Source organism: Dama dama, chromosome 2 (assembly GCF_033118175.1).
Source record: "Dama dama isolate Ldn47 chromosome 2, ASM3311817v1, whole genome shotgun sequence".
In the NCBI taxonomy this organism is placed as follows: domain Eukaryota; kingdom Metazoa; phylum Chordata; class Mammalia; order Artiodactyla; family Cervidae; genus Dama; species Dama dama.
In genome coordinates this window covers 27,129,769-27,155,314 of record NC_083682.1, presented here as the reverse complement: position 1 = coordinate 27,155,314, position 25,546 = coordinate 27,129,769, and the positions used below count along the sequence as shown (strand labels likewise).

Sequence of the window (25,546 nt, the reverse complement as noted above, 5' to 3'; positions counted from 1 at the left end):
TGCCATGGAGACAACAACCGCTAACAAATCTATTAGGAGGTTTGCTGTGAAAGGCAGCAGAAAAATGGGCAGTAGATAAAAACATCTGGGACCAATGGGAGATTTCTTTTTTAAAGAAAGAGATCTTATCCTCAATCCTATGACCTATGGGGGGAAGTCCAAAGCCCTCATCGAGATTTTTGACACTCCTGAGGGAGGCCATGGTGACTATGATGCATGTACGTCTGTTTAAATGCACTCTGGGCATCAGGGAAAGGATAGGAAGAGTTACCTCTGCCTCTGAGGTCATGCTATCCTTCATATATACATATGTACCATTTCTGCTGTCTGCCATGTTAACTTAAATTTCTTTGGGGTGGGAACAGGGAGGTTCACCTTTAAGCAGCAGATTTTGCTGAAGGTTAGAGGGTCATGAGGAAGACTCACATTGCATACTACACAGCAAAACCACAACAAATCACCTCAGATTAAATATTCCTATCCTTAAAAATTCTTTCAGCCATCCTTTCACTGGGTGGTTTTCACTGGCCTCTGTCCTCTACGGCAGGCACCTCCAACCACCAGGATCTAATGCCTCACAATCTGAGGTGGAGCTAATGTAATAATAATAGAAATAAAATGCACAATACATGTAATGCACTTGAATCATCCCAAAACCATTCCCAATCAGTTCATGGAAAAATTGTCTTCCATAAAACTGATCCCTGGTGCCAAATAGGCAGGGGATCACTGCTTCATAACACCCAGCCTTTGGCTCTGACTGGTTTCTCTCTCCTCTTTTTTTCTCTCTTTTGTTCTAACTTTTCTATTCTCTCTCAGACAAAACATACATACCAACAGAACAAAACATGTATGTATACATTTTTTCCTGCAACACTATGTTTTTCTAGAGGGGGATGGAGTACCCACTAATACCCATACCCTTGCCTTTTACTCCGAACAACACAGCTCTCTTTCTAAAAGTAACTCTGGGGCTAGTTCTTAAAAAATAATACATTTTCCATCTTCATCCATATATACAAACTACTGGGCAAAGCACCTGTCTTTAATAGGCTTTCAGTAAGTACCAGCTCTTGCCTTCCTCCTTCCATGACAAAGTAAGAGCAGAGGTGTTATGGATTCGCAAATAATTTCCAACCAGCAGTGCCTTAATTAGGTCTGAGCTGCATGATAAGGTGCAGCTGTGTTGGGAGGCAATTCGCTGCCTCTGCCTAATGTCAGAACTAACATAAGTCAGGACCATGGATAGACCAACGAGAACAGAGTAATAGTCATCTGAAACATCACAGATTTTTCAATTGTTTGTTGACAGGTCCACAAGAGTTTTGCCCTCTTAAAATGTTTATGTCTCAGCATAATATTTATGAAATCTTTTTTTCTCCAGGGATTTTCTTATAAGAAAATCATGTAAAAGACAGATAATTGAGACTTGGCCAACTGCGGGAATCAGAAACCTCATCAATCTGAAATCACTAGTCCTTTTACCAAAGAACAGTAACTCTCAGATATTATTAATACAACAAACAATAGTAAAGGTAATTGGAGATACAAACATACTTCTCGAACTTTTGTAACTTTTTGTACTTTCAGAAAGGTCATTTGAAACACAAAATGTTTAGAAATGAGTACCATTCCGTCTAGTCAAGGCTATGGTTTTTCAAGTGGTCATGTACGGATGTGAGAGTTGGACTGTGAAGAAAGCTGAGCACCGAAGAATTGATGCTTTTGAACTGTTGTGTTGGAGAAGACTCTTGAGAGTCCCTTGGACTGCAAGGAGATCCAATCAGTCCATCCTAAACGAGATCAGTCCTGGGTGTTCATTGGAAGGACTGATGCTGAAGCTGAAACTCCAGTACTTTGGCCACCTCATGCGAAGAGCTGACTCATTGGGAAAGACCCTGATGCTGGGAGGGATTGGGGGCAGGAGGAGAAGGGGTCGACAGAGGATGAGATGGCTGGATGGCATCACCGACTCGATGGACATGAGTTTGAGCAAGCTCTAAGAATTGGTGATGGACAGGGAGGCCTGGTGTGCTGCGATTCATGGGGTCACAAAGAGTGGGACACGGTTGAGCAACTGAACTGACTGACTGACCATTCCATTATGAGTGAAGAAATCACTGTTTATATACCAAAGTCATTAGGACCAAGAGAAAGATACAAGAGTCAGAGAAATACATTACATGACTGAAATCATATTCAAGGAGCCCTTTCTTTATAGGTTAAAGATTGGGCATTTAAACACATTTCATCCGAAAGAAGACAGAATCAGAACCTTTTTGCATCCTAGCCAATTGACTGCTCATGTCTCCATATTCATGACTTAAATGCTAATGGAACCTCAAACCAAATGCCCCCAAGCTAGCACTGCTCACACACAGGCACCAATCACAATGCCTGGCATTCCCCATTTAGGGCTGACACCCCAGTGTGATGAAGGGAGAAGAGAGGAGAAACTAACAATATGTCAGTGAAAAGTCTCAAGTGACCCCCCATAGGCCCAATCCCGCCCACCAGGCACTCGTGCACACTTCAAATTTAAGCTCTTGTCTTTCCCAGTGAAAACAAAGTACATTTTCTCATATACAAAAACATTTCACCATGATGAAAGGAGAATAGTTTGATACTTTTCTCTTTTTGGAGAAGGAATCTCTAAGTCCTTCAGCATCACCATAGGCAACTGAGACTTCAAGTTCAAACCATATACGAATGTACGTGTGCACACATACAGAGGAGGACATAACAAAAGTGGAAATAAATTAGGCAGGCTTAAATTATCATTTTTTTCCAAAAAACTTGATGGTAAGATAATGAAAGAGAAGAATTAGTTTGGTAAAAATAGTATTAGTGTACTTGGAGCTAAAGGAAACAACACAGATAACGATGCAGAGAAGGATTGAATCATAAAAGCAACATTGCTTCTTAGCACTCACCTGTACAAGAGAAGTCATCCACACGAATGTATCCTGGGACACAGTCACAGCGATATAACCCAGGCAGGTTGACACACACAGTGTTGGCATGACAGTAATGCATCTTAGCTGCACACTCATCAATATCTGAAGGAGAAAAAAAAAAAAGAAGAAGCAATAACACAGTTAGTCGAATGACTGAACTGGAATGTGATCATCTTACAATGAAATTAGAAAAGATGAATGCCTATGGAAGGCAAGAGGAAAAGCAAGATGCACTAGCACAAAAGCTTAAGCGCAAATTTCAGCTGGTGTAGAAGATTCCATCTAAAGCTGAAAATCTTTCTAGAAAGATGCATGGTGGGACAGAACAGTGAAGAACTCAAGAAGTATGAAGACTGAATCTATTATTAATCTCTCACCAAAAAGGATGCTTGATTTAAATGTCCCAAATCAAGGAGTTCTGTGTCCAGGCATTGACATCAATGAATATTTATTAGGTGTCCACTGTACACAGTGTGGCTCTCATCAGAGAGATCAAGAGAATTCAGCCCCCCTCTGCTTGTTTTTCTTACTAATACATGCTTTAATCCATCTGGTACAAAATGACTGTGGAGCCACTTTCTCCCATGTTGTACTATGAATACAGACAGCAACTGCTATCTAATGAAAATTAATGTCTTTCATCGCTTGACCTGGAGATGCATCCCATGTCACAGAATAATGGGCTGATTCAACAAAAAAGATCTTTTTCTCTTTGGAATGGAGATCAGAGCATCACCTTCTGTCTCATAAAAAGTTCATGATAAGAATTAAGATAACCTACAACCATAAGCATAGAGTTTAGTCTTTCCTAGAGTTTATGTTTTTAAAAAATGGGTTTAAATTCATTTTACTCAGACTGCTAATGTGTGATGGCCTGAGAGAGGGAAGAATAAAAACACTGTGGGAATCCAAAAGGGGCAATACAAGCTCTAGCTCCAGTCTGGTTAATTACTAGCAGATGACCCTCATCATAAGGGTTACCTCTGAACCTACTGCTCTATATCTTTCAATGTGCCATCTAATTTAACCCTCATACAATTCCGTGAGTGAAGTACAGCACTACCATCATTCTCAAGTCAGACTGAGGCTTAGAGAAGTTAAATGTCTGGCACTAAGTCACCCTGTAAGAACACACTATATCCACAATTTGAAATCAAACGTCCAACTATGATTAACCTCATGAAAGCATTCTGAAAATGATCACTAGTCAGATGTAGCATTACTTCTAAGATAATCACTGAAATCCTAGTAATCTTCATGCACAGAAACTACATTGAACCACTTAAAACTCATTTATTTACTTTAAAAATAAATGTAGATGGATTTATTTCCTAATATTTTATTTAGGAAATAAATATTTGGGGGTGTTTTATCCCCAAAATAATATCAGATTCTTTTCAGTACTAAAGATCTGTTAACCTATACTTGAAAGTTAACTGAGGCTCTGAAAGGAGACATAGTCAGCAAGACTTCCCTAAATTTAAGAAACAAACATCAATACTTAGTAAAAGAATTCAGGCAATCAATAATTCTATGTGCACAGTATCATAGGCTTTCAAAACAAATGGCCAACGGGAATATAAAAATTGTATAATAATATGAGTACATAAAGCTTGGGTATGGAGGGGACTCTCCCAAAAATTTGGGATAGGATAGTAACTGCATGAAATCATTAGAGGTGTTTCAGGTCTTTCTGGCACTCAAAGCAATAGAATTCTTAAATAAGTTGGTTCCTTACATCATTAAAGCATTTTGCTTTACAGATGACTGAATATCATAAAAGTCAAGAGGAAAAGTGTTTCAAGAAAGGAATAATGGTCAGTTTTGTCACCTGATGCTGAAAAAGTTGAATAAGATAGAGATAGAATTAACGTTTTGATTTGGCAAGAAGTTCATTGTTGCCCTTGAGCTGTTAAGAGAAGTTTGGGGAAAGTGGCTGGTAAAGCCTGACTGGAGTCAATTAAAGAAAGAAGGAAAGTTGAAGGAGACAGAAAAACAAGGCAAACTTTTTGAGATATTTTGCCATCAAGAGAAGAAAAACTGTAGTAGCTCTAGGGAGACTCCAGGTTGAAAGACAGTCTTGTTTAAAGACAGTTCTGGAAAAGATCATAGAATGTTTACACACTGTTGGACATGATTCAACACTATGAAGAAAACTGACATTATAGAAGAAACAGCAGGGATTTCCTTGATGGTCCATTGGTTAAGACTTCACCTTCCAACGCAGGAGGTGTAGGTTCAATCCCTGGTCAGAGAGGTAACACTCCACATGCCTCACGGCCAAAAAATCAAAACATGAACAGACATAATATTGCAACAAACTCAATAAAGACAAAAAGAATGAGAGCAGATTTCTGCAGGAGCAGTCTTGGAGGAGACAAGAGGAGTTGAGTTCTGGCCACAGATGGAGCAAGTCATTTTTACAACAAAAATGAAACTAAGAGATAAGGGAAGAAAGTTGGTATCTTTGGTGGCAGAAAGATGAAGTAATGCTCCTTTGCTTGTTTTTTTTTTTTTTTTTATTTTCTTAGTGAAGTGAGAGAGTAACATCTGAGAATTAGGAGAAGGAGGTGGTACTAGATGTTTAAAGAGAGGGGAAGAGGTATGAAGTCATCATTTTGGGAAAAAAGGAAACAATTTACTAGAGAGTATAGCAGGTGGCTACAGAGGCACATGTGACTTGTGACCATAAATGCTAAGTGAGAGCAGTCAGCGTGGCCATGTGCTTCACTCCAGATGCACCCAGATATTTGGGGAAGGGGCAGGGTAGTGGGGAAAAGGTGTACCCAAAGGTGAGTGTTTGAACAAACAGGATAGATTAAAATGAGAAACAAGGGAATTGATGTTGCAAGAAAAGAGTTCATGATCATCAGATGCCAAGGAATCGCAGTTATTAAGGAAAGAAGTGAGGGCAGCAAGAGGGAGTTGAAATGCACTGCCCAGACCAAAGCTAAAGAACTTGTTCCCCCAGCTGCTGGAAGTACTGCCTGCTAAAAAATCAACTGTTAGCCTTTGAGGAAAACTGTCCTTGACTTATGTGAGCTGCCTCACCTTTAGTCACACCCCAACCCTGGCGACAACCTTCACTGAAGGATGGCTCTCCTTAGCAGTAACTCAAGATAATTGTGAAAGACTATACTGGGTTCAGAGCACTCAATGAGATGCAGCTAACCCCTCCCTCTGCCCAATTCTGTATCTTTCCCTTCCCCAAAGGCATTCTGTCCCTATCAAACTTCCTGCATGTCAGTCTCCATCCCAGAGTTTGCTTCCCAGGGAACCCTAACTGCAGCAGGACTCCTGAGGGAGGCAGAAATGATTCCAGTGTGACTACTACAGTGTGTGAGCTAGAAAGCCAGGGAATGGAGTTATAGAGTGATGTGCCTGACACTAAGATTTCAGTGGTGATTTAGTTGTTGCTGATTACAAAATCTTTCATTTGACTATGTGAGAGTGAAAGAACAGATCATTGTAAGTGAGGGGTTGAGACACCAAGAAAAGCCAGATATAAGAGGGGCCTGGTCTGCATTAGCACATTTCATCCAGTATATTACCATATTTCCTCCTCCTGAGCAAATAATTCAACTGTACTTTCCCATCCTCTTCCGAGCATGAATCTAAGCAGAAGCCTACCACCTTGAGGTGGAAAGATTAAAGGCCAGCATCAGACTTAACACATTTCCTTCTTCCTGTCTTGGAAATTATGTAAACACAGAAATGGAACTCTTTCAGCCTGGGTCCCTGAGTGAGGAGCAGGTCACCAGACCAGCATGATGAACATGTTGCATGACCTAGAAATATGCTTTTGTTAATTTAAGCCATTGAGTCTACCCTGACCAGTACAGAGAATGACCATGAGAAGCATTGCAATGGAGATCATTAAATTTGATCTTGAAAGATGAACAGAAATTCAGCTTAGAGAATGGAGATGAGGAAACAGAAGGGAAACTGCCAAGCCTAAACTTTTTGTCTTTGCAGAGTTATAAAGGGTGAGGACCTTTCGTCTGTACATTCAAAGAACACTAATTAGCCCTCTATTATGCTTTTAAAGGCAGGGTGATGAATAAAATATCATCATAGACCTCACAGCCTGGCAAGATACTGAGCAGAACTTACATGTTCTACCAATAATGTGAGATCATTTAACGGGGATTTGACATAGTCTGAGAAGTTTAGAGATGGATTCTCTATAGAAGTGACTGTTCATCCAAGACCTGAAACAGCGGTGAAACAGGTGAAGGGGAGAAAAATAACATACCCAATAAAGAAGAATGAAAAGAATTCATTAGAGGCGGGAACTTTGCCTATTTGAAGACAAACTGGAAAGATGAGCTTGGGCCACCCGTGCTGGGCTCTGGAGGCCACATGAAGGAGCCTGGGCTTAAATCATGGTGGTGACAAAGTCCAATTTCTGTTTTTAAAATATAGTTTGGCTGCAGTGAAGAGAATAGATTGGAGCAGGGCAAGCTGAAGGCTAAATCAAGTTGGTATTTTACTCACAGAGATGCAGCTACAGTGAACTCATTCTATACTGCTATGATGCCTAGCCATTTTTTCAGATGAGAAACTAGTGAGGACTTGCCTTAGAGGCAATGCAGTCTTCAGCCTATGGGCCACAGCTGCCAATCAGGCCACTGATGAGAATAAATGTTTCTCTGTTATGGACCCTTGTCAGCTCCTCCCACAGAGAAACTCCCAGCTCATTTCCCTCAGGCCACTGAGGCAGCAGCCTCATCTGGATTTGAAGGAGTTACTGGGCCATAACGAGTTTATTTTGATTCTAACAACCAAGTTATCACCTTGTTTCACAGGATGCCAAGCCCTGAACAGAAATATTTTCAAAAACCAGGAAGAGGATGTTAGGAAATCCCAGGGAGAATTTCCCACAGAGGTTTATCCAACCCTTGCTCTCTGTGAGCCACTCCCACACCACAGCCAGGAATCCCTGCTGCTATGGCACTGTGTCACTGAGTTTGTTTCATTTTCAATTCATACCATGGGTAATTCCAGCCTTGGCATATCTCAGTTTCCTGGTGAAAGTGAAAGTGTTCATTGCTCAGTCATGGCCGACTCTTTACGACCCCATGGACTGTAGCCTGCCAGGCTCCTCTGTCCATGGAATTCTCCAAGCAAGAATATTAGAGTGGGTAGCCATTCCCTTCTCCAGGAAATCTTCCTGACCCAGGGATTGAACTGAGGGAGGCCCACAAGAAGAACAAAATAAGGCAGAAAATTTGACAAATGTACCAGAAAATTAAACTGTCAGTACGTTATCTTTGTTGCTTATCTTCTATCCTACAAACATCTGATATAAAAATCACTTCCTGGAAAAAATGATGGTAGGGAGACAAAGAAAGTAAAGTGTTTAGAGACATGGGTTCCTTGAGACAAGAGGATGGAAGAAAGAAAAGAATTGATAACTCCCCTGGTTTCAGGATGGGGACAAGGGATGAGAAGAAACACATCTGCCTAAGAAAGCCTGCCTCTCCAAACTCAGGGAAAGGCACAACCCTGCAGACAGTTTCAAGAGAACTCAAGAGTGTTCCACAAGCCAATCTGATTATACAGAGAATCAAAACACAATTAACGTCTTCAGAGAGCTGAGATATCTTGAGAAAATCCTGAGAAAGAGCAAACAACTGAGATTTTTCAAAATGAGCCTAGGACAAATGTTTTTTGTTCACAGACAAAAGATCCTAAAAGGTTATGAAATTACCAAATCAAGAAAAAGAAATAAACAGAACTCCCCAATTAAAGAATGAACTGATGCTCAGAGAGAGAAACTGAGTGAGCCCATAGCAATGAGGGTTTTAAATATTAGCCTGAAATGAAATCTGACCATAGCTCAGGTGGTGATGGAGTTTTGCCTAAAGCAGGTGCCTCTCTCAAGCAACGGTCCTTCCTACTCTGATATTTACCCAGAGCCAGGAGGCAAGAAGAAACTGTCTGAAACTGAACCTCAAAGGAGAAGTTGAACACACTCAAGGCCTGGTTCAACCTAAAAGTCTAGATCAGTCTAGCAAGATTTTCTAAGAACCACAGTTAAGTTAGCTACTGGAAGGTTGAATGGGTAAAAATTTTAAAAACACATCATTAGGCACAGGATGATATGAAAATGAAAGAGAGCCTAATAGTTCCTAACCTCATAGGGTATAACTAGGAACAGCCCCTGGCACCTGGTTAATATTCAAAATCTGTCATTTCTACATATCAGAAACTATGTTAGGCACTCCACAGGTAGCACTGCATCACCCCATTTATTCCATTTGACTCTTCCTATAGGAGACAGACATCTGTATGTCATGATAAGGAAACTGAGGCTCAGAGATTATGAGATCACTTGTACAAGGCATAAAGTCAGTAAGCGTAAGACCCTGGGTTTGAACCCACAGTCTCACTTCACACGTGGCATTGTTCTTCCCGGGCCCGTTCCAGCTCTCTCTAACTTTTCGAACCTATGTTAGACATGCCTGGTGCTCCCATGAAATGTATAGAAACCGGCAGATCTCCAAATTGAATGTCACTGTGCATCCTGTCCATGACATTTGTTCTGTATGATGCTCTCTGTTAAAATAGTAAAGCTGTACTCCTCATGAGTATTCCTGTGGGTCTTTTAAATTAAACCCTAACTCTTTCAAACATTAGACTCCAGTAACTCAGGACCCCAAAACAGGTGGCAGAATTCTGCTCTGAGCTGGAACCCTTGATATAACCTTAGCTCAGGATACGTGAGACTGTTGAAGGCCCCCTCTAGGATTAGAAGTAGTGACAGAGGGGCCTGGATCTTCTATTAAATCTTGTTAAAGAAACATCTCTAAACCCCACTGTGGTACATATCAGCTCCAGTATAATGGGGCTCAAATCGTGATTTATTCTTAAAGATTGCTTGTCACCTTTGAAATATTAGCACTCATCTTCTGAGGTAATAAAAATGCATGATTTATGTCCCTCCCCAGGAAAGTGAAGCAATTTGTTTTTGTTTTAAAAAGGTATACTTATGGACTTTCAAATGAAATTTGATGTGACATAATGCCTCTTCACAAATCACCAGCCTTCATCTGCACAAGACTGCTCAGAACAAACCAAGCTGAATTTGGCATCATCATCATTAAATTAGAGTGTCAGGCTTGGGTAGCAAAGATAGAAGCAAATGCAAAGAATTTTCTAAATAAAAGAGTGTGATCCACTCAGACTTGCTGCCTAAGAACATCCTAGAAAAAGGCAACCCAGAGAGGGTTAGATACAGTGGGTTGGGCAAGGGGGTCCACTCCCTATGAGCATTTAAAAATGAAACAGAGTGAAGAAAGAAAGTCAATATTTATTGAAGACTGGGTGAGTCTCATTTCATTAGCCCCAATTAGCTTGTGATCAGAAATGACGTGGAGAGCACCTACGATGTCATCCCGGGTCTCTGTGACTCCAGGAGCAAACTTGCTCCACTCTGCTGAACCACAGGCACTAAATTGACAACCTAGAGTCAAGTTCTATTCTTGCTCTTTTTATTAGTTAACTCTAGCACCAGGCACTTCTCTAGACATCAGTGTTTCCATTTATGAAATGACCAGCTGAACCAGAGAGCATCCAAAGCCTTCCCTGATTCTAAAGTTACTGACACATTCAGGTGTTTCTGTCCTCACAATGCATCATAAACCCCGCCTCCAAAACATTTTATTTTGGGCCACCTCTTTTCCTCCTATTTCAATGAGCTTTAAAATGTTCCAGATGCCTTTTCTAAGACACAAGGCCTGGAAAATACTAGTAAGGTGACCTGAACCTTCACACTGCCCCTTGGTGCCTGTTTCAACTGAGCTGGCATGTCCCCAGAAAATGGAGAACAGCCATATCTAGTTACAGATATTCAAACAAAGCACAGCTCTGGAAGGTCCTCCAGGAACTAGTAAGATTACCTGCAGAGCAACTCTACCAGACTTTTATCACCTGACTTTTCAGAAATCACGAGTTATAAAAACATGGTGGCACTGGCATTGATATGAGAACTATCAATATGCTCCCATCGTGTCATAGTGAAATTTTTTTAAATAATGAAGGCATACATGATCTCTGATTTGAACTTATAAAACTCCAGTGAAGCAGACAAGATATGAATTATTATGACCTTTTTCAGATGAGAAAATAAAGTCTTTGAAAAGAATTCTGACTTGCCCAAGGGTAATAATCACTGAGCTGGTAATAGAATGAAGGCCTTCTAACTCTGGAATTAATGTTTTATCCAGTGTTCCATGTAATTCTCTATAATTATTGTTTTCTTCCTAAAGCAAGAGTAGAGAAATTAAATATCTGTAGAACCTAGAAATATAAACCAAATGAAGAAGAAGCCAGGTAGAAGATATATGTAAAACATAAAATATGTACATTATGTACATATGTAAAATATGTCCCATCCAAAAAAATAAATAAGGTATATACTATATCTCTTAAAATATTAATCAATCCTCTTCTTTCTCTCTCTCTCTTCCATCCCTGTCTATCAATCTCTTTCATTTTCCTACTTTCAAGAACAAAGAAATGGTTCTGTCTTACAAGGTAAAAAACAGTGCAAGACCAGTGTTACATGAAAAATGAGACTAAACCTCAATGGCAGAAAGACAATAGAAAGAATGTGAACTGTTATCTTCACTTTATAGATGAGAAATCAGGCCCATAGGAATGGACAGTCAACTGTCTAAGGTCATATTCAAATGGTACCTGGACTGCCAGGATGTGAATTCAGCCAGCATAGCTCCAAAGTCTACTCATCGATTTGTAGTACCTCCTCCAGGGACTGTGGGCTAGATCTCTGATGTTTCTAGAGAACTTACGTTGTTGTTATTCAGTTGCTAAGTCATGTTTGACTCTTTGCGACCCCACAGGACTATAGCATGCCTGGCTTCCCCGTCCTTCAGTATTTCCCAGAGTCTGCCCAAGCATTAATTTAACTTTTTAAAATAATGGCTCCATTTTTTTTTCAAATATTTTGAAGCAAGCAAAACACATCTGCCTATCAGATTCAACCCACAAATGCCTGTGTCTTGAAGCATATTATCACAAGTAGCTTGGGGTGGGGGGGTGAGAGAGAGATGGGGGAGGAGGAGGAGAGAGTGAGAGGAGGTGAATGGAAGGAAGAATGGAAGGGGCAAGGAAGGAAAGACTAGGAAGAAAGGAGGACTAGGGAGGGGAAGGAAAAGGACACAAGAGGAGGAAAAGAGAAAGTGAGAGGAGGGGAGAGGGCGAAGGGAAGGGAGGGGAAGGGAGGGAAGGGCAGGGGAAGCGAAAAATAAGACAGTCCCAGGAAGTATCTAGATAACTTCTCTGAACTTAGCTGTGTTCCCTGCACAAATTACTCAGATGTTTATATACCAACCTCCACTGTGACAGCATTTGGAGACGGAACCCTTGCGGAGAAATTATGTTTAGATGAGGCCATGAAAGTGGTGCCCTCCTGATGAGATTACTGTCCCTTTAAGAAAAGATACGAAAAAGCAGGGATGGCATCGCCAACTCAATGGACATGAACTTGAGCAAACTCCAGGAGATGGTAAGGGACAGGGAATCCTGGCAAGCAGCAGTCCATGGGGTCACGAAGAGTTGTACATGACTTGGTGACTGAACAACACGAAACAGCATGCTCTCTTGCTCGACCATATCATGCCACAGGGAGAAGGTAGGCATCTGCAAGTCAGAAGGAGAGCCCTCAGCAGAACCCAACCCTCATCTCAGACTTCGAGCCTCCAGAACTGTGAATAAATTTCCATTGTTTAAGCCATCCAGTCAATGACATTTTGTTATGACAGCCCCCACTGACTGATACAATAACCCTTTAAATTTCTCGGTTGCCTGGTGAGACGAATTTTTACATCATCTTCTAAGATATGTGTCAAACAAACATGCTTCCTGCCAGATCAAATATTTGCATATTAAAAATTCAAATACCCTTTTGGTCATCCCATGCACAGTAATGAAGTCTTCGCACACAGGGTTAAATACATCGTAAGGTAGAAGTTAGATCGTAGGATTTTCTGACATTTTAAAGGTGTTTTCCATATATACCTATGTCAAATATTTGCAAATTCATGCTAAGATGTTTTTTTTCCTCTGCTGGATTCAATTTCAGAATTAAATACTGTCATAAAGTGATACATCTCTTTGTGCCACGGGGAATCACATCATACCAATTTTAAGTTGACATCAGAAAAACATGGTAAGATACCACTCTATGACTTTTTCCCCCAGCCTGGTATTTCTGACCTTCAAGAGGGTCTACAAAGTGATGCTGAGCATCTACAAGGAAAGAAGCATGCTGAGAGAAAGGTGACTAGTTCAGTTTCATCTGTAGGCTGTGCCCAGACTACATGAATCTTTCAATTTCTGGACCCTACACTTCAGCCAACAGTACCAACAAAACCAGGGAGTGCTTCCAAAAAAGGTCTGAGGTTTCCTCACGAGTTGTAAGTCAGCTAAGGAAGCTATGAAGATCTTGTGCCTTCCTGACCACTGGGAAAGGAAATTTCAGAGCTACTAAGAGACTGCTAGATTCCAGAGGCAGTCAAGATTCCAAAGCTCAGTGGGATGTAGTCTTTGTCTTCTGGCTTTTATGCTAAGTGAAATAAGCCAGACCAGACGGTACAACCAGTCCCAATCCAGTGGAGAGGCCATCACCTGAACATGACTTACTAGAAAAAGAAATGGCTAATTCCATCAAAAATGACTGAGGAAGAATTCACCAAAAATATATCTGTGGTGAGTCTTGAGAAGGCAAGAAGATGCCTTCATAAGTGCTGATGACCTTGCCTTATCACTTTGATTTAACTGGGTGGCAATTCTTTTTCCCTCAGCTTTATGAAGAAATAATTGATATATAACATTGTATAATCTTAAGGTATACAATGTGTAAATTTGATACACTTATCATTGCAAAATGATCACCACCACTGCCTTGACTGACACCTCCATCAGGCCGCATAATTGCCATTTGTTTTGTGGTGACAAGATTTAAAATCTATTTTCTTAGCAATTTCCAAATAGACACTATTGTTAATTATAGTCACATGCTGTACATTAGATCCCAAGATTTTATTCATCTTATAATTAAGAAGTTTGTACTCTCTATCAAAAAATGAATGAATAAAGATGTGAGTGTACACACACTCACACACAGAGGAATATTGTTTAGCCATAGGCAGAAAGTCCTACCATTTGTGACCACATGGATGAACTGTGGGAGTATTATGCTAAGTAAAATAAGCACTTCTATCTCAGACAGAGAGACCAATACCACACGATACCACTTACATGTGGGATCTAAAAAAAGCCAACCTCATAGAAATTAATAGAGTGGTGATTACCAGGGGCTGGCTGAAAATTGGGGAAAATGGAGAGATTCTGGGCAACTGTTCTCTGCTTTACAAAGATAAAGGAAAGTCAGGTAAGAGTGAATGAAATGGAAGAGTGCAACACCATTAACAAAGCATCTATTAATACATCCTTGCTGTAACTAATCTTTTAATTTCTGGCAGCATTTATTGATCATTGCTTTGTGCCAAACATAGTTACAAAGCACTTGACATGTATGATCCATTTCATCCTCACAAGTACCGTACAGATAGGTATACATAAATATTTTTATTTTACAAAGGCACACAAAGTTATTAGACAGCTAGAAGATGACCTCAGAGAATTTGAACCCCTGTCATTTCTATTCTGCTGCTCTACAAGGCAACCTTAGCTTTCCCTTCCTCATCAAGAATATTCATTTTCCTTGATTAATTAAACAGCAATTCCATATAGTCACAATCAGTCAAATTATTCATTCACCACTTTTCCCATGCAGTCAAAATAAAGTGCAAAGGTTTTAGTCATTTAGATAAGTGATTTGGTGCCCGAGGTTCAGATCTGATTCACTACAGCATCAAGTTAACTAGTGATTAATTACCAGGCTCTGAATTCCACAAACAAACCAGACACTGTGGATCTATGAGCAGGTCATTAATGCACACATTAATGAACGTTTACGGAACTGGGGTTCCATAAAACCAGTTCCTTATAATGAACCAGCACCTGTGCAATGAATGAAAATCAGCTGAATGTCCTCAGGAAGAATAGCTACTTTTCTATGGACTTCACCCCCTGGGAAGAGATTCCTTCAACAAAACAATATTTTTGAAATGAAGCCAACATTATTCACCACTTCAAATTTTTACACATCAGACTGAATCCATTTTGTCTATATGAAACATGAACTATGAAACCCAAAATGATAAAGTGTTCAAACTGGTTCTTAAAATCACCAACTCCAGAATGCTATGAATTGTGATTGCAGAAAAACTACAAAAATAAATGGATGAGGAGAAAAGAGGAAAAAACCCCACAGAATAATGACTCATAATCCACTTTCTTCTGATAACACAATCCAAATCTACAATGAAAACACCCTTCAAAAGAAAGGAAATGGAAGAGAATCAGATTTCCATACAGTGCACTAGTCTTCAACTATTTTTACTTTTTTAATTTTAAAAAATATAGTTATTTTTAATAAGAGGATAATTGTTTTAAAATATTATGTTAATTTTTACCATTTGAACTGTTTTTAAATGGAAAAACCTTTAAAAAAGTAATAACAGCTAACATTTTCAAAAACAACTAAGATTATGGCTTCTGGTTCCATCACTTCATGGCAAATAGATGGGGAAACAATGGAAACAATGACACACTTTATTTTCTTGGACTCCAAAATCACTGCAGATGGTGATTTCAACCATGAAATTAAAAGACACTTGTTTCTTGGAAGAAAAGTTTTGACCAACCTAGACAGCATATTAAAAAGCAGAGACATTACTTTGCCAACAAAGGTCTGCCTAGTCAAAGCTATGGTTTTTCCAGTGGTCATGTATGGATGTGAGAGTTAGACCATAAAGAAAACTGAGCACCAAAGAATTGATGCTTTTGAACTGTGGTTTTGGAGAAGATTCTTGAGAGTCCCTTGGACTGCAAGGAGATCAAACCAGTCCATCCTAAAGGAAATCAGTCCTGAGTATTCCTTGGAAGGACTGATGATGAAGCTGAAGCTCCAATCCTTTGGCCACCTGATGTGAAGAACTGATTCATTGGAAAAGACCCTGATGCTGGGAAAGATTGAAGGCAGGAGGAGAAGGGGACGACAGAGGATGAGATGGTTGGATGGCATCACTGACTCTATGGACATGAGTTTGAGCAAGCTCTGGGAGTTGGTGATGGACAGGGAGGCCTGGCATGCTGCAGTCCATGGTGTTGCAAAGAGTCAGACACGACTGAGCGACTGAACTAAACTGAACAGTTTCTAAGTACCAGGTACAGGCCTATGTTTATTGACTCATTTAATTCTCAAAATAACCCTTTGAGGTAGGTTTTTCAGTATTTCCAAGCAGCAGATGAGGAAACTGAGGCATGGAAGACTAAGCAACTTGCCAAAGGTCACCCAGCAAGGAGTGGGCAGAGCTGGAACTCAAGCCCAGGCAGACCTGGCTCCCAAGGCAGTACTTTACCTCCACACCCTCACTCTCAACCAGAGTGATATCACTTACAAGGGGATGAAAAACTGGCTCTTGGCAGAGTGAAAAAAAATCTTAGCTATTTTAAAAGTTTGTGATTCTCCAAAGGGCCACAGCACAGGAGGAGATATATAGTATATCTCTGGTATTAAATTTTCATGAGAAAATGATAAGGAAAAGATGTCTAAAAGACACCTTAGGGGGCTCACAGTACAAAAACAGTGAACACACATTGCCCTATACTGAACTGTCTCCATTTAGGAATAACATCTAACTTAAAAGTTCAATATAAAAAACAGAATTAAACCCTACATCAAATTAAAAAGCTTCTGTACAGCAAAGGGAGCCATCAACAAAATGAAAAGGCAATCTGCTGAACAGGAGAAAATACTTGCAAATCATAAAATTTATAATAAGGGCTTAATATGCAAAATATACAATAACTCATAGAGTTCAATAGAGGAAAGTCAAAAAATCTGATTTAAAAAAATAGATCTGAAGAAATATTTTTCCAAAGACGATATACAAATGGTACTCAACATCCCTACTCATCAGGGAAATGTGAATCAAAGCCACACGAAGTGATCACCGCACGTGTCAGTAGGGTTATCATTCAAAACACAAGAGAAAACAAAACAAACAAACAAACAAAAACAAGTGGAGAGAAGGAGACCCTTCCCCATTATTGATGGGAATGTAAATCGGTGCAGCCACTGTGGAAAACAGTATGAAGGTCCCTTTCAAAATTCAAAACAGAATTACCATATGACTCAGCAATTCCACTTCTGAGTATTTATCCAAAGGAAATAAAAATCACTGTCTCAAAAAGGTACACACATTCCTATGTTTAATGAAGCATTATTTACAACAGCCAAGCCATGGAAACGAGTGTTCTTCAATAGATAAAAGGATAAAGAAAACGTGATACATACAAACACACTCTCTCAAACACACACAGAGTAGTATTGTTCAGCTACATAAAAGTAGAAAGCTTTGCCCTATGTGACAACACGGATGGGAGACTTCAAAGGCGTTATGCTAAATAAGTCAGACAGAGAAAGAAAATACCATATGATTTCACTTATACATGGAATCTGAAATAAAAATCCAAACTCGTAGAACAGATCTGTGGTTGCCAGAGGGGAAGGGATGGAAAAAAAAATGGGTAAAGAGGTCAGACTTCTGGTCATAAGACAAATTAAGTCTTGAAGATAAAGTGTACAACACAGTATAGTCAACAACCCGGTATTGCTATAAAAAAAAGATTTAAGCAGACTTTTCTATGGTAAAGAGGCGGATTAGGCATTGGTTGGGATGAAAAAGAAAAAGAACCACCTACCTTTCAGCAGTGGTAAATAATGCTGCAATGAACTCTGGTGTACAAGTATCTGTTCAAGTATCTGCTTTCAACAACTTTAGGCAGAAATTTAGGAGTGGAATTGTGGGACCATCTGGTAATTAGAAAAGACCCTGATGCTGGGAAAAACTGAAGGCAGGAGGAGAAGGGGACGACAGAGGACAGGATGGCTGGTTGGCATCACTGACTCAATGGACATGAGTTTGAACAAGCTCTGGGAGATGATGAAGGACAGGGAAGCCTGGCATGCTGCAGTCCATGAGGTCGCAAAGAATCAGACACAACTGAACAACTGGTAATTCTATGCTTAGGTTTTTGAGGAACCAATGAACTGTTTTCCTGCACCAAACAGTTCTGGCTACACCAAGATGAGAGGTTTACCAGGGGGTGGGAGGAGAGAGGGAGGACGGAGCAGTCATGGCTTAATGGTTAGAGTTCTGTTGGGTGATGACAAAGTTTCATAAGTGGATGGTAGTGATGGTTCCTCCACATTGTGAATGCAATTCACACTGTGAAATGTACACCTTAAAACGGTTAAAATTCCGAGTGTTATGTCAAAGAAAATGTTAAAAAAATTTAACACAATTTGTAAAATAATGTAATTTTGTATGGTATGGGAATATCAATGAAGCTATTTGAAAAAAGGGGGAAGAAGGACAATCCCAAACCTGTATTTCTGCTTCCTCAGGAGAGAAAAAACCAGCTAAGCCCCTGAGCAGCTGAATGTCATAGAGCTAGAAAGAAAACTATGTGGCTGATCTGAGTTGAAGCCCAGCTTCACTATGGGTGAGTGTTACTCTGCACAGTTACTGATTGTCTCTGAACTGGGTTTCCACATCTGAGGAACAGTGCTCTCGTGCAGGTTCGGTGAGATAGCATGAGTGATATACATGTGTACCCTGTCCAGTGTCTTGGGCCTCAATAATGTCTTTGGCTGCTGCTTCTCCCTTTTCTGTCTTCAAAGGCACCATTCTTGACAGGCTGCCAGATCTGGCTCTCCTCTCTAGCCAGCCCAGGGGATCCAAGCCAAAGGGAGGAGGCTTCAAGTCAGCATCCTCTGCCTGCCAGTGGCTCCTCCATTAAACCAGCCAATGCCCCTTGACTGGTTCATCCAAAGATGAGAAGAGGCAGTCACGCCCTTCCTCCTGGCCCTGCAGCTCCCCACACCCATCATCACAGCAGGACTATCACCCCCTGCTCAGGCTAACTCACTTTTATTTTCCTCCTGAGGGCAGCTCCTGGGACTACATGATGGCATGGACAATCAATCTGCTGAGGGAGGGGGGGTGGTGTGCGTGTGCGTGTGCGTGTGTGTGTGTGTGATGTAATGCCTTTTTCCAATAAACTGAAAAATTAAAATGTCTAAGTTTAAATTTTTTTAATATTTTTTCATCTTCTGGCCATACCATGAGGCATATAGGGTCTTATTTCTTTGGCCAGGGATCAAACCTATGCCCCTTGTGGTGGAAGCATGGAGTCTTAACCACTGACTGCCAGGGATGTCCCAGAATTTCTAAGCTGAAAACTTCAGAACATAGGACTTTTAAGTTGAAACCTCCTTTAAGAGAAGCAGACTGCTCACTAAATAAAAGATTGATAACAAAGATGAATTGGTCTGCCTACCTTACAAAAATGAACTTAACCTTAGAAAACTGAATTTTAAATACTCATAACATAATAAAAATAGTATCTCTGTGAGGTTAAAAGCATGCTGAAATCCTTCCTTTTAGATACATGTCTGTCCGTGCACTTCTGCTTTGGTTATGTCTGACTTTTTGCAACACTATAGACTGTAGACCTTCAGACTCCTCTGTCCATGGGATTCTCTAAGCAAGAATACTGGAGTAGGTTGTCATGTTCTCCTCCAAGGAATCTTCCCCAAACAGGGATCGAACCCACATCTCCTGCATCTCCTACATTATAGGTGGATTCTTTACCACCGAGCCACTGGGGGGAAAAGCCCTTATTCATGAGGTCTAATTCAAAGATATGCCTTAGAGTTGTAAGCAAAGTTGAACATTTTAAAACACAATGCCCTCCACAGAATAAAGAGAAGGGGGATGGATATGCAATTGGGAGGCACTGATTATCAAATGTGTATCTAAAAACATTTACTGAGGAGAAAAGCTAGAGGAAGGAGGAAGGCCAGAGTCTTTGCATTGCATTGATTGCAATGACTGACCCCTCTTTCTCGGGGTCTTACACACCATAGTCACTGTAGCACCTTATTTAAGGTGACAATGCTTTTATCTGGTGGCTCAGATGGTAAAGAATCTGCCTGCCATGCAGGAGACCTGGGTTCAATCCCTGGGTAGAGAAGATTGCCCTGAAGGAGGGAATGGCAACTCACTCCAGTACTCTGACCTGGAGAATTCCGTGGACAGAGGAGCCTGACAGGCTACAATCCACGGGGTCGCAAAGAGTCGGACATGACTGAGCGACTTTCATTTTCACCAGGGCTCTGTAAAAAGACTCATTAAAAATGACTAGTGGCTGGGAGGGAGATTCAAGAGGGAACGAACATATGTACACCTATGGTTAATTCATGTTGACATATGACAAGAATGAAACCAATATTGTAAGGCAATCAACAATCAATTAAAAATAAATTTTAAAAAAAACTACTGATCTTTCCAAGAACTGCAGCACTATTCCAGGTGGGTGTACAGGGTAGGGTGGGTGTTTTCTCCCTGGGTTCCCAAGGGTGAAGGTGCTTCCCTCTGCCCCAGTCCAGCCCTGGGGTGCTCAGTCTGCCTTCAGAAGCTCAAGGGGCCAGGGCCTCTGACGAGTGGTGTGGTGATAGAGGTGAGACCAGCCTGTGCAGGGCGTCCACAGTGAATAAGAGAAGACCAAAGCACAGACAAAGAAGGACGCCGAAATTGACAGCACTTTGAAGGAAATATGCCTGGAGCAGCCACAAGGAGGTCACGAGCAATTTTCTCCCGCAAAGGGCGAGTTATGAGCTATCATAAAAGAAACGTTCACACAATTGATAAGGGAAAAGGTAAGAAAGGAAAAGGACAGGAAACCCTGCCAGAAGGATTACCAAGAGGAAAGGCCCAGGATGTGAAGGAGACGCACCTGTGAACGTGAATTCACCGAACTGAAAGGGCGTGAAGAAGCCAGACAGAACTAAGGAAAGCAGGAGGAAGGCGAGCACAGGTCAGACAAGACAGGCCTTGAACACATCAGGGGTCGGCACTTCAGTTCTGAATCAAGAGGGGACTAAGCTCTATGTGAAAACACAAGCCACTTGAGATAGGAATGTCTTAAGTAAGAGGAGTTGACGATATTTTCTTTCATTCTTAAAGAAAATATTAATGAGGTGTACACATCTATTAAGAACAGTGATTACTGACTGCTTAGTTCACTGTTGTAGATCTGTAAATGAATAAATAGAGTAACAGAATTATTAGTGTTCTAACATAGAGAATAACATGATCACTGATGCATTTTTAAAAGATCATTCTGCATTACTCAACCATAAAAACAAATTCACTTGCTCGGATCTAGTGAGGTGGATGAACCTAGAGCCTAATGTACAGAGTGAAGTAAGTCAGAAAGAGAAAAATAAATACCATATATTAACGCATATGAATGGAATCTAGAAGAATGGCATTGATGAACCTGTATACAGGGCAGGAATACAGATGGAGACATGGAGAACAGACTTGCAGACACAGCTGGAGAAGGAGAGGGTGGGACTAATCAAGAGAACAGCATTGAAACATATACATCACCACCTATAAAACAGACAGTTGATGGGAAGTTGCTGATTAAGGCAGGGAGTTCAACCCAGTACTCTGTGACTACACAGAGGGACGGGATGGGGTGAAGGGCAGGCGGGAGGCCACAAAGGGAGGGGACACATGTATCCTCATGGCTGATTCATGTTACATTATGGCAGAAACAAACACAGCACTGTAAAGCCTCCAATTAAAGATAATTTTTAAAAAAAGAGATCATTCTGGAAATGTGTAGAAGGTGATGCTGGCAGGAGAGCACCGATGACCATGTTGAGAACAGCACCAGGGACTTCCCTGGTGGTCCAGTGGTTGAGAATCTGCCTTCTAATGCAGGGGACATGGGTTCAATCCCTCTTTGGGGAACTAACATCCCACATGCCATGGCACAACTAAGCCCTAGCTCTAGAGTCTCCGAATCACAACTAGAGTGTCCGTGTGCTGCACCAAAAGACCCCGCAGCTGCAAAGGAAGAAACTGTGTGCCGCAACTAAGACCCAACGCAGCCAAATAAATAAACATTAAAAATATACAATAAAAGAACAGCAGCTTTAGTACTGGGTAGAAGTCTGGCTGCAGTGGTTTGGTAAGAGGAGAAAGAATGTGTACAAGCTTGAGACTGAAAGATCAACCACTCAGGAATGGGAGCTGATGGATTTAGGGACAGGACAGTTAAGAGATGGCAAAGTCAAGAACGTACTGAAGTGGTATGGGAATGAAGGTGATTGTGCTCCCAAGATAAAAATCTTCAAGGCAAGTCTTTTCCCCAGAATGAGGACACAGCTCAGCATGGAAATGAAGTCATAGCAGCGAGGTATCTAAGGCTTCCATGATTGAGGGGCAGTGGCTGGGAGATGTGTCACTGATGACAACTAGGAGGGATAGCAGGTGTCAGGAGCAGATGGCTAGGGTTTCAAAATAGAAAAGGTTTTGTTTGTTATGGAGAAGAAAGAAATGACTCTAGATGCAGCAAAGCTATCTTTGGAGAAGCTGATGTCACCTCTGGCCTCCAAGGCACATGAGGTATAAGAAAACACAGCCTGCACTTAGAGAGCTGTAGGAGGGCTGAATCCCCAGAGGAATTCCTGGAGGCGGAGAGATGGAAGGACATCATTCTGTAAAGAGTTTGAGGATGTGGTACGATGGGAGGAAAACAGTGCGATGAGAGGAAAAAGGACAGACAGAAGAATCAGCTCAAAGGACACACAAACTAGGACCGGAAGGAGAATCTAGAGGACAATCGACCGGAAGACCTGGCAGCTTCTGCAGTGGGTAAAGATGATGGAGATAGAGGCAGTGTGGCTCCAGCAAGCCCAGGGGATGGTCTCAGGCACTGTCAAAAGCCAGATGCATATGTTCAGCCAACAAGTACATCCTTTGCTGGGAACCAAATTAAATGCTAGGGAGTTCTCTGGGGCCCAGGGAGAGGCAAAAACTAAAGGTGACTGCATCATGATAGCTACACAAACCCCCAAGATGACACCACTCGGGTTGTGAAAGATGGCGTTTGTGGGTTACAGGATACCCACCACAGTTTGTCATCCAGGCTCTGGAGCTGGGGCCCTGCTTTCAGTGGCGTGATGCTGTTGCTGCTTTGAACGAGTTCATGAGAGAGGACTGTGGGCATATCTTCCCAAATCCACAGTCAGCGGCTCCCTAGTGGCTGCTTAGTGGTTGTACTTAAACTACGGACATCAATAAACCTACACATCAGGCCCCCTGCTCCCCTGAACCAACATTCAACATCGGCCAGCACACCACTGCCGCCTTGCCCTTGTTCTCACAACTCATGAGAAACAAGATTCATGCCTCAGACTCCAAGGTGCCTCTTCTCTAGTTTGATCTCACCAAGCCACCCTCAAGAGAACCACCCGCCTGCCTAGACTTCTATGGTGAGTCTTTTCTAGTTCCACCTTTTCTTTTAGTTACCCTCCCATCAGACCTACTCCTGGGCCTCCCAGGTCCCAAACACCCCCACTGACTACCCACCACCCTGCTCTCCAGCTATCAGATCTCTGCATGATAAATATTAATAACAGACAAATAGATTTGAATATAGACTCTCCTATACCTTGCTATGTGACCTTTCCTACAAAATGATTATTTTATAGAAATACATGCATTGGATTGTTTCTTAAGAATTGATTGAGTACACAAATTGCCTAGAGTTGTGCCTGAAATGCAGAAGGGTCTTAGGTTTTTCCCATTCCCTCTAGGAAGCTGACATCATCATCGTTGTTGTCATCATCATTATTATTGACATGACACAGTACTTCTGTGTGCCAGAAGTCTTCTCAGCTCTTTGCATTACTATTAACCCATTTGATTGTTGCTAGAACTATATGCAATAGTACCATTATTTACCGTATTTCCCTACGTGGAAAACTAAGGCCCAGAAGAGTTAAATAACTTGCCTAAGATCACACAGCTAATACCTACTAGAGCCGGGATCCAGAGCCATGCAACTAGCTTCATAGAGTTCACTCTTCACTGCTGAGTTATTTCCCTATAGTCTCTAGTATCTTACTTCACTCCTGCTCCCCATGGATATTTCTAGTCTGCCTAACTTGTCAATAAAACCTAAGGCCCTGCTGACCAAAACCCTGAACCAGAGTCTTAGTAACAGACTTGAACCAAACGAATGATAAAACTACTTCATAAATACTATAGTTAAACAAGTAGAAACAAAACAAACCGCCTCACCGTGGAATATACAATGCCACCGCTCAAGCTGTTCCCTTAACTTGGGATGTTCTGCTCACCAGTCCTGTTACTTTTTAAATTTTTACGCAGTTTTTAAAAGTTATTTTCCTTTCACAGTTATCACAAAATATTAGCTCTATTCCCCATGCTGTACAGTACACCCAAAAGTTTGTGCATCCAACACCTGCCCCCACGTCCCACTAGCAAACAGATGCTCATCATACAGAGCCCATGTCAAGTTTCACTCCACAAAACTCTCTGCATCTCATTCTCTATCTTTCCATGACTCCCCAGTGATGTCCTATATATACTCCTGACTCAGGATCTACCCTGGTAGAAGAATCACTCTATCTCCTCAACTTCCAGAAACTTGACATTTGTAAATGTACATCATATTGTCAATATTCTGCATTATCTATTCCCTTTCTGCAATGACTTTCCCCGCCCCCCCAAACAGAGAAGTTATCTTAGGGACATTTCCATGTCCTTAAAACCCATGACACACAGCACCTTCTATTGAATAAGGGTGAAATAACATTTCAAAATAAGTGATGGATGACAAATAATTGGCTGAATGAACTGGCAGCAAAGAGTAAGACCTATGATGAACATTTTAAATAGCAAAATAAAATTGAGAATCAGACATGGAGTCAGATAAGAACTGGTCTTATAATGATCACTTTTTCTGCTGCCTAGCTTCTTAGTTGAACACTCATGAAAAGCTTGTTTAAAACCTTTGCCCTCTAGGGACAGGATCAATTCAAGATAATGGCATAGGAAGAGCTGAAACTCTCCTCCTCCCATGGACACACCATATTTATGGCTACATGGGGAACAACTTCCTCTGAAAAAGACCCAAAATCTAGTTGCACAACAAAAGATAAAAGGGCCCCTCAAGATGGGCCACAGAGGCAGAGACGTGGTCTCACCAATTACCCCAAATCAGGAGAAACCTCAAAAATACAAACTTTCTCCTGCAACTGGAGCAAGGGGTTCATGCCCTCCATTAGGTATTAACACTCGGAACCTGCACCAGAGAGCCTGCCTGGACCCCAGAGGGCTGTAGGATATTGAGATTCCATTCATAAGGCACTGGGACGCAGACTGACTCATCCTGAGACCCAGCACAAAACCAGAAGTTTAGAAAGAGCCTAGACCCTATGTGAAGACTCATTTGCCAATCTTTCAGCACCTGCCAGAGGGGCAGAGGCCCGCTGGGGCGCTCTCTAGGGACCAACACAGCAGTAGGCTCCATCTCTGTACTCT

The 25,546-nt window shown here is 41.3% G+C and overlaps 1 protein-coding gene across 2 annotated transcripts in view; it reads right to left on the bottom strand.

The window, feature by feature from the left end:
* Positions 1-25,546, bottom strand: part of NELL1 (neural EGFL like 1) — a 1,025,511-nt gene that overhangs the window by 498,076 nt on the left and 501,889 nt on the right. For both annotated transcript variants that reach the window (XM_061158429.1, XM_061158435.1), the window contains exon 13: positions 2,934-3,059. In XM_061158429.1, the coding sequence (XP_061014412.1) occupies positions 2,934-3,059 (126 nt within the window). The remainder of the gene's footprint in view (positions 1-2,933; positions 3,060-25,546) is intronic.